Below are 15,333 nucleotides of genomic sequence, written 5' to 3'. Positions count from 1 at the left end.
GCAGTTCATCCCTACGCATTTAACGAAATGATACTAGCCTTTCAGAAATGTAACTATGAGTATGGATACATGGAAAACAAAGTTAAGTTATAGGGTAGAAAGGAGACAACCTACAGGAGATAAGTTAGGAATAAATAAAGGTTTCTTAGGGAGACAAAATGAATCTGAATAAGTTGAGGAGTGTGTTTGAGATATTTGTACCATAAGTTAGATTCACATCTCGCTGCATTTCATTTTGCCATATCCCCTCTTCTCCACCTATTCCATTTGTGGTCTTTGGAATTTGTTTTGGGGTTTTTTGCTTTTTGTTTTTTTGCAATAGCAGCATTAACAGAACTATTGTGGCAGCAAAGACTGCCATACACATTGAATTTTAGATCAGGATGTGGCCTGAGATGGCCTGGGCACAAATGGTATTCCAATAAAATGTGGTCACAGAAAGTGTGGTTAAAACCAAATTCAAGTCAAGTGACCCAGGGCACATCACAGATACACCAGGGCTTGGGAGCCTCTGGTAGCCAAATGTTGCTGCACTATAACTCCCATCTGCCCAAGCAAGAATGGTCATGGATGATTGGAATTGTGGTTCAGCAACATCTGGAGGGGTCACTAGTTCCCCACACAGGCCTGAGACAATAAGACTTTGGGTAGGAGAGAAACACTCTTGGTATTTGTTACTTGCCCTGAATACTTGAGACAAATTAGGCTATGCTTCTAAAATAAATGTCACCACTGAGCATTGTGGCTTACAATTTCTCATTCATTTTTTATGCTGTAATGGGAAAAAGAGAGAGAGAGATTTAGTACTGTACTAGGATTACAAACTTACCGTTAAAGGTCCAGTGTCCACTTCTCTCTTTGTCATTAGGAGTTCTTTGATTTGTTCACATTGCAGAATTTCTTTATCTATGTATTTGGTATAATCACTTATTGTTTTGCCATATTTGCAAGGCATTACAGAGGTAAAGTCTGGTCCACAAGAATAAAGATAAAATGCTTCTTCTGGCCCAATTTTTGCACCTACAAAAACAAAAATGTGTTTCAATATATGCTGCCTCATGTACAATAAATAATACTTCTATTGTAGCTCACCAATTTCTTAGTTCATAAGTGATAGACAGGTCCCCATAGGTTTGTTTCTCATATTACACTGCACATGTGGATGACATGCCTGCATCTGCATTCAAAGAAGCAATGCAAGAAGTGAAGCCACAGGAAATCCCATGGCATGCAAGGTGCAAATATGTATCTTCAAGGATCAATGGATTTGCAGTGGCCAAAATTCATGAGCCACCGGCTAATATACTTTATTACTTCTATGGAACAAGACCGGAATGTGTGGTATCTGTCACAAGGCAAGAACAAGCCGAACAACACAGTCTAAGTTACACACTGTTTCAACGATGGTGCTAAAGTTAAAAACAGACCTATTCCTGTTTACAGCCCCAAGAATCTTTCAAAGTGGCTTAATAAAAAGTCTTCCATAATATCAGGAACTGAAACAATGTGGTTTCCATGTGGCACCACAATGACTCAGACAGTGCTCATGGCCTCACACGCGATCTTCCCCCAGCAACACTCTTTGAGTCACCTTTTGGCAGCCACCTTCCAGAAAGCAGCAGTGTTATTTATTTTAGTAGGAAGACTTATATCCTGCCTTCAAGGCAGCTCTTATTTAAAAAAGACAACAATGTTTAAAGGAGCAAAACATATGAAAAAAGGAAACCAGGATTTACAGCTAAAGTGTCACAGAAATGCAGAATTCTAGTCGCTGGAAACTACAGGAAGGAAAGTGTTTGTTGTGCTTGCAGGTTTCCTACAGGCCTCAGGCTGGCAACTAAGAGACCAGGATGCTGGATTAGATGGGCCATTGGGCCTGATCTAGCAGGCTCTTCTTTTGTTTTAATTGTCTTTGTTTAGGTATAAGAACTATGGCATGGCACTAATAAAGTTTTAAAAACATCTTTCGTATCTGGCACCAGTTTAGTACAAGGTAACCAGCAACACATAAGGGAAAAAACAAACAAACTTACCATTGAAGAGCAGAAGATTTCCCAGGTCCCATCTTCCAGCCAACTGCAAATACTCATCTTGGGATGGTGTATAATGGCCAGTCATACAGAAGGTCTTGTTGCTGTCAGAAGATAAGCTTGTTTTCCTCGGGAGGGTATAATCTAAACTAATTTCAGGTTTTCTAAGAAAAGAAGAAAGCTTTAGTATATCCTGAACAATTTCAATTGAATAGCGAGAGTGATTAAAGGGCTTATAATAGGTAATTTTACTTCTTCTGTGATAATTAAACTGAAAGCTGTGTAAAATAAAATTGAAGCCATCTCCTACAATTGGCTCCACACCCCTACAGGGTGCTTCAGATATCCTGACAGTGCTTCAAATATACCTGCTGCACCTATCATTCCTAGATCACCTGATCGCTGATAGCACAGAGGGCACTCACCTGGGCCCACAGCCTCAACCTCCGCAGTAACCATTCCTGCTGCTACCCTACTCTGGTTCAAGCAACCAATTAATATAGAGCTTCCTCACACCAGGCCCAGCAAATACTGAGGATGTTCTTTGGTAGACTAACAGGAACATCTCTCACTGAAGCAGACCGAAGAACCACACAAAAGCAAATGGGTATAAATGTATCAGTCATGTGTCTGATATATTAAGAATAAAGACTATAATGCATACTTCAAGGGGGAAACAATAATATATAAATCCACTTAACAGTGAGACTAGAGAGATGCAAGATCTTTAGGGCAGGTGCTTGAAGAAGGTTATTTAACATCCTCTTCTTCCCCATGCAACTTTATTGTCAAAGCCATGTCAACAGTCAAGCCTGCTCTCTGCTGCAGCTGCAAGCAAGCAAGCAAGTGCACCTGTATTCTGACTTCACCATTACCTACCCACTTGCCCTAGAACAGATTCTCATTGCCAGTTCTACACTGCCACCTCCACCTTCCAGGACTGCCTGCCGTTAGCTCTTTCATACAGTATCAGCCGAGTACGAATCTTGGTGCATTTTTACACCGCCTTGTCTATATGAAAGTGCCGCTTATAAATATTTAATAAAATTAATAAAAACAATCACAACAATTTCATTGGCATTTATGGTTGCAAGTGGAGCTTTAATTAGGATGGCACGTCGTACAAAGAACTCATTTAAGGATACTGAAGGATTCCAGCAACAACAGTTTAACAGAAACAGATGGGTAAGCAACCACTCCATTATTTTGGCTGTGAGCATTTCTTTGTCCTCCTCCTCCTCCTCCATATTTCATCACGTTCCAATTTAGAGAGAAGGCAAATGCCTCTAGAGCTTCTTTAATGATAATAGTTCTATCATTTACCACACTGGGGAATTACCTCTGACCAGAAATCCATAAGGACAGTGTTCCATGGATGTTTTTCTTGCTTTCTGGCTGTTGCAGGTATGTCAGTGCCATATGCTGCCACGTGCCTACAAGGAATGTGTTCTCGGGTGTTTCCGCTTGTGCTAATAGCCCAGCTTTCATTTCATCGTTAGGGTCCATACACATACTATGAAAATAGGAGAATATGCCAGTCTGTCATCCTTTTAAATTGCGGTATGTTTTTTAAATTTATGCATAAAATACTACTCTGGAACACTATGTCTGTTGGGTTTCCAATACATACAGACTTTGGCATGTTTTTCATTGCTTTTATAGACTGAACCAAGAGATGTCAGTTTGTTAGTGACAAAAATACTATCTGCCGCTCATTTTCTAGGTTTCTGCCTACAACTAATTGGGGCATTTTTTCCCCTTTTTCTGTAATAGTTCTTTGATGCCTGGATCCTCTGCTTCTCCACTATACCTCCCCCTTAGTTATTACTGTTTAAACAACAGTGCTCCAGTTCATTGCCATCTCCTCATCATTACACTGTGACAAGATGATCAGAAATGACCTAAATGTTCTCCTGGTTTGCTTTTCGCTTCAAGAACAAGAATTGTAGGCACAACCTCCCCACCTGCATTATTATGGATGCTTGAAACTGTTCACAGCTACTGTTTTATCCCTCTACTGCAGTGTAATTTTTCAGTCAGTTTATTGTCTATCCTGCTTTTTTTTAAAACACAAGAAAATATTCAAAGCAACTCAGAGTACATTTTTCTGTTTCATTCCTCTTTATCAGGATACTACATGGCCCAACTGTGCCTTCAGTAATAAGGTAAATTAATCCTTTTTTCCCTAATGTTCACTTTTGTAAGTCTTGAAAATCTTATTTATCACACTGTACAGATTTCTTCTCCAACTAGGCTCCGGGAAATACAATTGCCAGCATGGTATTACCAATTAAAACTGATCTAAAACAGATGGGTAAAAATCATCTGACCCATTTTATGCATCTCATTCCCTGAGCTCCAAGCAGCAACAAGACTGACTGCAGTTAGTTAAAAATAAATAAGAATCATTGCTAAGAATTCTATGATTTCCTGATAATGTAACACAGGCAACCCACCATTTATGCAGTCCAATATGTACACAACTGTGCACACATGAACCGCGCTGAACCCCAAAACATCACAAAAGGGGTGGAATGGGGTGTTTGCAGGCTTCTTCAATGGGGATTCAAATATACATTATTTGATTGACGGGTGTGGTAACTCAGAACATAACCCCCACGCAAATGGGAGGTTGCCTGTATTGTGCTTAAAATTCCCTGAATGGGACCCTACATTAAACCTACTAGAACAGAAGAAGAAATAATGCATTTGTCAGTGTGTAAAAACAAGTTTACAGTACCGAAATGTGAAACTTCCAGTGTTCACATTCGCCCACACTTGGATCATCAATGCTTTGGACCCCAGTGAAAATATATGAAGGCAACCATCTTCAAGAAGTTTGTCTCCTAAATTGAGGTGATCAATTCCAGTTTTGCTTTCTTCTAGAAAAAGGGTTAAATCAGGTACATAGTTAAAACAATGGATGCTGACATGTGCAACTGCTTTGCATTCTATAAAGTATAAAAATGTAGCTAGCATTCCATAAGATGGTTGAAACTAGAGTCCTAGCTGGATTTGAAATATAAACCGCAGGCATGCCCAAATTTCCTCTCCATTATGATTCCATTTTTTCCTCATTTTGTGAGGAAAAACCACTGATAAATTTATAGCTAGCTAAGAATGGTGAATTGCCTGCAGTTTTTCATATGCAAAATACCCTTGAGCTTTTCTCACAAATTGTATGTCATTAACACTATTAATGCAGGAGACAATTGAGAATGGAAAAACAGAAGCATGCATCCCAGCCAAGGTAGATTTGCATGCATATTAGAAACCCATGTAGAAAGCGGGAGAGGGAAGCAGATTTAAGCCTCAAGCCTCTGGTGAAAATGACTAAAGAGCCTGCTGATCTGTGGTACTAAGACATGGAAATATGTTAAACCTTCAACTTAAACTAGGATCTGGAAAGTATCAAGCAAATAATACAGTTGTAAGCAAATGGCTTATTGTGTGACTTATGATTCACGCATGCTAAGAAAACTCCAAGAGCCAACTATTTATAGCAGGGGTAAGCAAACCCTCAGGATCCCTTCCAAGTCTACAATTCTACGATTCTATGAAATTCCAAACTCCTATGTTTCAGTGGAATAAAAATATGCATGGTATGTTGGCTTTTGCAATAATTCTCTTTACTGGAATTGTCATATTCTTGTACTCCATTGATTCTTGCTTTGTTGAAAAGTGTGTTTTTTATCTTGTTTTATTTAAAAATAAATAAATAAAGTATTTTTTTGAAAATACACAATGCTGTGATTTGGAGCTCCTTGCAGAAAAGCAATGTGTAATGTTTATCTATAGCTGGAATCTTTCAACTCAAAAAAACTCTCTTTGGAATCAATGTTCTTTCATCTGAATGTGCGGCACTATATGCAGCTAGAAGAATGACCTGATTTTTATACCATATATATACATATATATATATATATATATATATATATATATATATATTCTAAAGTCTTTACAGATTCAGTTTCATTGTATTACAGAATAAAACTTACCCATATCATCAAAACTGCTGTCGTGTGAAATCAGTGATTTGCTCCTCCTTTTCATTCTTTTTGCTTTCTCTAAGGAAATGTCTACTTCATGAATGCGTTCCGTACAAAACCACAACGAGATGCTGAAACCTTCAGACATATGCGGCCAACAGTTTTGCCCAACCAGAGGCAAATGAATTGGAGCAACATGCCAAGAAGAAAGTAGATGGTGAGGCAAGCTCTCCCCCTCTGCTTCCTTCTTGGTCTGTGCAAACTTTGCTCGTCTTAGTAGTCCTATGCTTTTGCTGCCAAAACTGAGAGTTGGTTTTTGCGAAGGGCTACTTCCTGAATTTGGTATTTGATGCAAAGGAAATGAGATATGATGTAAGGGCCTCATCTCGGTATTTGTCTCCAAAATCTTCAGAATTCCTTTGAGCAACGTGCTCTAAAAGAAATGAAAATAAGACAGGAACTACGTACAGTAACTGTTCATTGCTATATACCCTAAACTGCAAGAATTAACAGTTTCACTTAGCTCACTTTAAAGAAACTGATAAAGCTCAAAAAGTTGTTTTGAGACAACTAATATTCAGTTTCCTCAAAGGTGAATTGCTCCATCCCCTTGATCATTTTGGTTGCCCCTTTTCTGACCTTTTCCAACTCTACAATATCCTTCTACAAGTAACTTGTAACTGATGCACCTTGAACATGTGCTGCTTCAACTTTACACAGTTGAAGGTCACCTGGTTGAAATTACATGAATTAAATCCATGGAAGCCAGAGAGCTTAAAAACTCTTTTTGCCCAGGTTTTTCCCAGTGCAGAAATAACTTTTAAGCTCTGACTTGTTTGTGGGTGGGGGTGGTAAGACCTGTTTAGCGTGCCAGCTCCAGAAGGTGTTGTTTGTGTGGTGGCAGCTACAAGGAATTGGTTTGAGTATATGTGTTTTTGTGTATATGTGCCACCCCCAGAAGGCAACCCCTGTGCAAGACACTAATTATCTGTAATGACAATGTGTCTAGTTGCAGCAAGGATTGCCAACTCGCTGCCCATGGGCCTTCAATTGTGGCTCTTAATAATTTTTTGGAATTGAGGGGGAGGGATCTAAGAGCAGGGCAGAGGGTTGGTGGACCCGGAAAGGCCCATCCCATAGCATTCTTATTTGTTTGGAAGGCTGTTGGAGAGAAGGAGAGATGTGGCAGGAATGGCTTCCCCTATCGGCTACTGACCTATCCTGCTTGTTTGCTCGCTTGCTGCCTGCCAGCCATGTGTCGCTGGCACTTGCTTCACCCACACTATCTGATTAGGGGGCTGACATACCACTTCACTCTGAAAATGCTAAATAAAATCAAAATAGCTACTGTATCAATATTGGCAGTGTACTTCAAAGTACTTCCTTTCATTCTAAAAAAATTACCGTAGATGGCGTTTTTTCCAAAAAGATTCTTAAAAGAAGAGTCAGCTCTTCTGAACAGGTCTTTGAACTCATTAGAGACACCAGCAGATCCACCAGCACCTGCTGACATGCTGAAAAGCAACAGCATCATTCATTTTAAAATGTTATCAAAACTACCAAAGTTACTAAAATAAGCAGCTAGAATCCAATAAGTCACCCGGTCAACCCCTCTCCCCATCCTGATAGCAGTTCTTGCATTGCTGGGTAATATTTCTCTTAAAACACAGGAAAACATCAAGAGCAACCACTGATCCTGCACAGAATTGCCACCAGAAAAAGACTGAAAAATCTTGATATGCAGCTCTTACAGGCTGGTACATAAGCATTTCAACAACATAAAATAGTTTTGCTACTAACTTTTCTATCCCATTGTATATGGGGAAAACCTCAAAGTGCCTTGTCCCCAGGAGCAGGGGGTGTCTCTGAGGTAGATGATAGCCTGATTAATACTTATCTAGGTTAAACAATGCAACAGCACTACAGTGGTACCTCGGGTTAAGTACTTAATTAGTTCCAGAGGTCTGTTCTTAACATGAAACTGTTCTTTACCTGAAGCACCACTTTAGCTAATGGGGCCTCCTGGCACCACGCCGCAGGAGAACGATTTCTGTTCTCATGCTGAAGCAAAGTTCTTAACACGAGGTAATATTTCTGGGTTAGCGCAGTCTGTAACCTGAAGCGTATGTAACCTGAAGCGTATGTAATCTGAGGTAGCACTGTATATACTACCAGACCACCTCTCAAAGCAAACTAGAATCAAAACATTTGCACAGTGGAATTAAAGCAGCAACAAAAATTTCTAGGAAGAAAAATAGAAACTTTCCAGTGGTATGAAGACTAAATGGTAGTCTTTCCAATGGTATGAAGGCTACTAAATGGTAGTCTTTCCAATGGTATGAAGGCTACTAAAATCCTAAGTCACATTATTTAGGTATATAATATGTTAATTAACAATTGCCCATGTGACTCAAGACAGGCTGTCACCAAACTCTTCATATCACTGTTTAGTGGATACATACTATGAAGTCAAGATCCTAATGATGTAATATTCACTTACTCCATTATTCTTAGTTTCAATCTATGTCCTAAGAAGAAGACATTTCTGGCAGAAGACATTGTCAACCAAAAATCTTGAGACCCAAAACAAAAAATGACTTAAGGCTATTGGCCCACCATGGCTATACTTCTTTCTTTAAACCGAGAAGCATTCAATCTTAAAATTTTCTGGAATGCATTTGACACTCATTGGGGCCAGTATGAACGTAATGGTAAACTCATGTCTCAGTGAGACCTATAAATTTACAGTTAAGAGTACCTGCCCAAGTGAGCGGTACCCAAAAAGGTAAATATTGCTTTTATTTATAACTCACCATGAAAATTGGAATCTGTCTGTGTCAATATGTGGAGGAACCCTACCAAGAGACTCTTTACAGCTCCCTAGAAATAAAAAAAAAAATTATATACTGAACAATCATCTTGAATTAGCAAAATGCCCACCAAGTGGTGGGGAAGTATGTCCTTAGAAAATGGGCTTCAGCTTAGTGGCTGGCTGAGTACTAGTCCCAACCTCCTTCTAAGCTGGCTTTGCCTGACCTTGTCCTGTCCCCTCAAGACTTCCTCTCCCAGTTGATTACCTCAACTGCAGAGTTACCTCAGTGCTCTTACTCTTTGCCTTCACTTGAAGAGAACAGATATATGGGAATGTGGCCTACAGATGCACTAGTGCTTAATGAACTGCACAATGAACAGATCTTGTTTTTGTTTTCTTCAAGCCTTGGAGATTGTGTCTGTGTCCTTAAGTCCAGCACTCGTCCAGAAAAAGAGACATTCTAGTTGTTGCTCACCTCTGCTGTTGTTCTCACCCACATTTATTCTAGACCCTATGCTTCTAGGCTAGGGGTGCCCCAACTTTTTTTCAAAGAGGGCCAGATTTGATGAAGTGAACATACAATTTTACCCCAAAGTTGTTGAGCTTTTTAAAAAGGATTTTACCCCAGGAGATATACTGCCACAGGGGCCAGATTAAATCGGATTAGGCCCCTGAAACAGACTTTGGACATGCCTGTTCTAGGCCAACTTAGAATGGTATTCTCTGCCTCTTTTGCTAGTGTGAGGCAAGCTGATTCATGCACACGCAAATAGGTCTGAGCTGGGATGTGATTTGCTGAAATGATTACTGCCATTGGAACACTGATGGCTCTCCTAAAACAGAGGAAAGCAATGGGGGGCAGGTAAGAAAATAAGGGATCACGTGCTTGAAAGGTTCCTTGAATTGTCTATGACCTTCCCATCTTTCTATCCCACCTACACTGGCCAAGTAATTCAGGGACAGATGAGCAGAGACTTGTGAATGTGTGGGACCCTGTTGCAGAACTTATTAAACATCACTACTGTATAGCACATGTGTATACTATATATGTGCAAGGTCATAGAATTGGCGTCACTTACCTGCTGCATAAGTAACATTGCATTTTTCCCCTTCAGCCTGATTGCTTTCAAGAAGCTCTGGAAAACATGTGTAAGGACATCTAGGCTTGGGTTGCTAGCAGAGAGTAAATGCAATTCCAACATACAGATTTCAGGATATATTAATTCCCCTTGAATGAGGCTTTCTGCTGTGTCACTGGCAAAACTGGAATAGCTGAAACATCCTTTATCTTTCTTAATGTCTGTTCCTAGAAAGGAAGGCACATGGTTATCTGCTGAAATTCAGCTACTCTCTGCCTTATCTACCTACCTATTTTGTGGAGCTTTGCCCCTACTGCCCAACTTTTAATTAACAAGGATCTGGTGTGGTTATCAGACAACCGGGATCTTTTTGAGCATACAATTATCATGCAGAAATGCACAAAGTAAACCATGCATGTTTATATACTAATCGACTCATCGGGCAGTGGGTTGAAAATTGACAAGCATATACACTACAATAATCCATTTTTTTTAATCTTTCTATTTACTGATGTGCTTATGGCTCACCACCACTACTGCATGCAGGCACTTTTGTGCCATCCTGCTTAAGGAAAATCATAACCTACAAAGCGCCTGCTTTATAAAAGGTTGAGCTGTACAATGAAAGCTTCAAATACCACTATCATTTAAAAAAATAAATAAATTACAGGCCCCATGAGCAAAAAAAAGCAAGAGTTATGACTTGTCTACTCATTTCACAAGTTTATAAGAAATCTGGAACCAGGGGAATACAGCAGCAGCAACTGCTGTGATTCAGTAGTAATATTTTTAAATTTTGCAGATCATAGGCAATGCTGCCAACATGCTCCTCCTCTCCTGACTCAGGCAAGCAGACTACAAAACAATGAGTGAAAATAAGCAGCAAATGTGACTTTAAGATGACAGCCAGCCAAAAACCAATACAGATTCGTCTGTACAAGTTGCCAGAACAAATAAGTCCACAGGGTTCCAGTATTCTTACATCATGGTAACCTTATTTAATGGTTTACCATGAGTGTGACAATCTCGCCCGCTTTGTTCTTTCCTGCTACTATACTGGAGAAAGAAACACGATCACTGGCTTAGTGTTAACGTTTGAACTGGAGAATGTGGGTTTTTCTCCTTCAAACAGATGATGATCAATAGCCAAGGTTTGTACTTGGCTTGCTGATAGTGGTTTGGAGTGAAACAAACCACAATGCCCAGTACAGACATAATGCTAATACTGTACAGGAATTGTGGTCCATTTTTCCATGCACTGAAGGGGAGGAGCAGAGATCAGAACAATCATGGTAAACTCTTAACTATGTTTTACCATGACATGTGAACTGGACCACTGTATTTAAAGATTCACCATCAAATCATGATTCAGCCACCAGACCTGGAAAACTACTATGCCTGGTGAGTCCACACACATCTGAATGCTGCTGGAACGTAAACCAAGATGTATATGAGAAAACCATGGGTGCATCACATGAAATTAAGTTCAGACTTACCTTCATCCTTGCTTTCACTGTCATCAGGATTGCTTTCACTGTCTGCATCATAGCCTTCTTCTTCAGCAAAAAATGTAAAGCCACAGCACTGGGATTCTTCAGCTTCTTCAGATATATCACCAGCCTGAGGTGCAGGTTCCTTTTCAGACTGCTGAATCTGTGACATGCATATTTTATATGTTTAAGCTCATCCATTAAAAACATGCAGAAGATTCTGGGCTTCATAGAATATTTGACCACAGTCAAGTATTTTCAAATAGACAAGATTTGACACATCCCCTCACTTCATTACTTCAATCATTATGGATTCTAGCTGTTCTGTCATCTTGGCACTTGGAATACTATTTAACTGTTGTGCAGAGTGTAGAAGTTACATACAAGAGCAGAAAGAACAAGACGGACCATGAAGTTATACAAAGAAGTTCCAAGAAAACTGCATTCAGCAAATAAACTACCGTAGATACCCAAAACCCAAAAATGTCTTCATGTTCAAGTCCACATAGACATCCTGGCCCACAACTTATGAAGCTCCCTCACTTGCCCACTTTCTTGCAGTCAACAGAAGGCAGACCTTCCAGCTGTCCTCAAGTTCTGCTTTTCAGAACTTCCAGAAAAAATTAGGGTAGTGGGGGGAAGAAGAAGAAGAAGAAGAAGAAGAGGAGGAGGAGGAGGAGGAAGAAGAAGAGGAAGAGGAAGAAGTTGAGAGTTGAATCTCTCCAGACAGCTTCAGGGCAATTTAAAACCACAACAATAGACGCTCAGCTATAATGCACACCACAGATTAGGAAAGATAGCACCAAGTTCAAGAAGATGTCAGCATGGCTAATGAGCAGAGACAAGGAATCTATTTAAGACAATAAGTCTTCCTTCAGAAAATGGATGCCTTGTACCCAAATGAGAAAAGGAACAGAAGAAAAAGGAAAAGAAACTTGCACAAAAAAGGTGACTGGAGTAACTTCCCTTTGAGGAAAGATTACTGTATTTGGGGCTTTTCTATTTACAAAAAAAAGGTGAGTAAGGTGAAGGTGTCTATAATAATGCATGTTGTAGAGAAAGTGGGTAAAGAGATATTTTACTTCCTCACTCATACCCAGGGTCATCAAATGAAGATGAAGGTTGGAAGATTCAAGATAAACAGCACATAGCTAAACTACGGAATTATGTAGTGATGGTTACCAGCTTAGATTACTTTAAAGGGGGATTTGTAAAATTCACAGAAGATAAGGCTCCAAGTCATGATGGCTATGGGCCACCTCCAGTATCAGAATGCCAATGTTGGGGGACAACAGCAATAGCCCTTGTCTCCTGCATGTGAGCTTCCTATTGCCGCCTCCTTAATCATTATGGGAAAGCAAAATGCTGGACTTGATAGGCCTTTGTCCTGATTGAGCAGGGCTGTTCTTATGTTAGTCCCTATATTTTCCATGCCCAGAGGTTTGATACAGGAGAAGGCAACTCCTTTATTCTTATGCCCGTCAAGTCATTCCTTCGCTATGCCCTATGAGAGATTTTTCTAATTCTGACCCATCTGCTATCTGAACTGTTTGTAAATAGCCTACTGTTTCTGATGACTGATGGTACAAATATAACGCTTATTAATGTTCCGTAACATATCATGAGAACATAAATTAGGCTATCAGACAAGCAAGCAGGCAATACAAAACATGCATTTTTATCTAATTATACCTTTTCTTTCTTCTCTTCAGAATGATCAAGATCAGCAGAATAGGTTCCCAAAGCAACTCGAAGCAAAGAATCAAATAAAGGCTTCACCAAATCAGTCTCCATTATTCTAGATTTTGTAAGATGGTCCCGCATTTCAAGTAATATATCTTCCGCACACACATTCTACATTCAAGTAGGGGGAAATATGCTTACAAGCTTGTCCTGGTTAAATAAAATGGTACTAAAAGCAATTACAGTTTCTTCACTATTTAAATTCCTGGCCTTCTCACAATTGCCAATATCACAACATCAAGAACTAAGCATATTTGCTTTGAGGGTCTTCTTTGTTTTGTTTTTACAACCAAGCAGTATATAAATTTTATGAAATTAACAAATAATGTGCTTTTTTGCATGTTACACATGGTATATAGATCACAATGATTTCCTCTGAACAGTTCTGATTTCTTGGAAGATTTCACACAATATATATTTGGTTAATAATAATAATAGCAATAAATTTATTATTTCTACCCTGCCCATCTGACTGGGTTGCCCCAGTCACTCTGGGTAGCTTCCAGTATATACAGGGTGAGTCTTTTAAAAGAGGCCCAGTGGAACATGTGTCTTCTGTATCCACGGGGCCTCTTTTAAAGGACTCACCCTGTATAAATACATAGTAAAACATTATACATGGTTCGAAAACCTAAATGAAAAACACACCCAATTACAGCACTCAAGCCTTAAAAGCGGCAGGATAATACAAAACAAGAAGAAATGTGTCATGTGAATAAGTCTCAATGCACCTAATCTTTAGGTTACTTTCACTACATTTCCTCAGGCTGAACACTGCGTCCAGATCTCTCTATGGAGATGCGTTTCACACTTTATGCCCAATTACTTTATTCTTATTCCTGCAACAGCTTGTTTTCCTTCAATGGAACCGTCCGCTGTGTACCATTTAAAATGTTACAATTTGACTAAATTTAATTGGAAGTTCAGCTTGCCATCTAGAAAGTAAGATGCGACTTTAAAATCCAGAATAGTAGTGATTTTCCTTCCTACCTCTAAAACGGTTTTTAAATGACAATATGAATGTAATTATTTCATGGCAGGTTACCTGGGGAAGAGACTCCATTTCTGACTTCTGCTGGAAATTATTTGCACTGTGTAAACAAATAGCTAGCAGAGCTTCCAAGAGTCTTATACCCTGGAGCGACCACTCGTTTTCCTGCATGAAAGCTCTTTTCAACGCTGCAGTGCCATCAGCTGAATTTTGTTCCACTCTTGAATGGTCACAGGAAGGGCATTCAGGTTGTCCTACACCGTCAAGATTTTCGTCAAGACTATCCTGATCTGATGGCCCTCTCTCATTACTCATTTCAAGAGGCTTCTCCTGCTCGCCTTGTTCCTTGGCTCCTTTTTTGGCAAGTTTCTGAATTATCATGGCTATCAATTTATGACATACTTCAAAGCCACCAAGTCTATGGAACTGTCTTTGGAAAACTGAGCTGCACAAATAGATCCAGCGGCACATCGACCAAATGTCTGCTGCCCTATGGATATGTTCCAAAGAAGGCAAAGAGAGACTTTCTGGTGACAGACATGGGAGCCTGTGGCTCAAAGGTTCACTAGCTGTGCTGTCATAACCTGAAGTATCCTCAGAATCATTAGTGGAATCTCGATCAGCTTCTGCTTCCTTACTCACACATAAGAAAGCAACACAGAGAAATATGTTTATCATGTTGACGTGAACATCTTGACTGACTGATTTCTTCTTCTTTGGATAGACTTCTTTGAGCCCAGCATAAAATTTGGTCAGGCTTTGAGGCACATCTGAAGCTACTTGCTGCCTATGAACCAAAGCACCTAATTCTAACGCAGACTTCTTTTGCTCATTGTCTAAGACATCTAAGTCTGGAATCACTTGGTCCGTCTGCTGGTCTCCAAGGCAAAATATTAATGTTTCGAACACTTTCAAAGAATAACTTCTTACAGAGTCCAAGTAGTGCAATTCAGTCATTTGATTTATTCCATTGCAGCTTATGAACAACTCTCTTACTATTCTGTGGAGAAAAGCAGAAAACCAATTAGATAGAAAAGGAACCCAAAAAATTAGCATATTGTGGGTTGTATCTGATTGTGTACCTCTACCAGGGGCAGCTGGTATTGACGGTCAGTGCCACACACCTGACCTCCTGTCAGCGAACAGGATTCTATGATTATTGTGCTTACTGAGAGGGAGGGTGTCAGGGAAGAAAGTGT

At 39.7% G+C, this 15,333-nt stretch overlaps 1 protein-coding gene across 4 annotated transcripts in view; it reads right to left on the bottom strand.

Moving 5' to 3' along the window:
- The window catches only part of LYST (lysosomal trafficking regulator), a 76,832-nt gene that overhangs the window by 45,786 nt on the left and 15,713 nt on the right, over nucleotides 1-15,333 (bottom strand). For 3 of the 4 annotated variants that reach the window (XM_079971791.1, XM_079971792.1, XM_079971794.1), the window contains exons 6-16: nucleotides 14,189-15,134; nucleotides 13,093-13,254; nucleotides 11,407-11,563; nucleotides 9,911-10,137; nucleotides 8,833-8,899; nucleotides 7,424-7,533; nucleotides 6,029-6,452; nucleotides 4,771-4,912; nucleotides 3,370-3,543; nucleotides 2,034-2,194; nucleotides 830-1,020 (exon numbers count right to left, since the gene is read on the bottom strand). In XM_079971791.1, the coding sequence (XP_079827917.1) occupies nucleotides 830-1,020; nucleotides 2,034-2,194; nucleotides 3,370-3,543; nucleotides 4,771-4,912; nucleotides 6,029-6,452; nucleotides 7,424-7,533; nucleotides 8,833-8,899; nucleotides 9,911-10,137; nucleotides 11,407-11,563; nucleotides 13,093-13,254; nucleotides 14,189-15,134 (2,761 nt within the window). The remainder of the gene's footprint in view (nucleotides 1-829; nucleotides 1,021-2,033; nucleotides 2,195-3,369; nucleotides 3,544-4,770; nucleotides 4,913-6,028; nucleotides 6,453-7,423; nucleotides 7,534-8,832; nucleotides 8,900-9,910; nucleotides 10,138-11,406; nucleotides 11,564-13,092; nucleotides 13,255-14,188; nucleotides 15,135-15,333) is intronic. The other variant, XM_079971793.1, reaches the window with a different exon arrangement.

The sequence above is a fragment of the Podarcis cretensis genome, assembly GCF_951804945.1.
Source record: "Podarcis cretensis genome assembly, chromosome: 3".
Taxonomy (NCBI): domain Eukaryota; kingdom Metazoa; phylum Chordata; class Lepidosauria; order Squamata; family Lacertidae; genus Podarcis; species Podarcis cretensis.
This window is presented reverse-complemented; position numbering and strand designations above follow the sequence as displayed.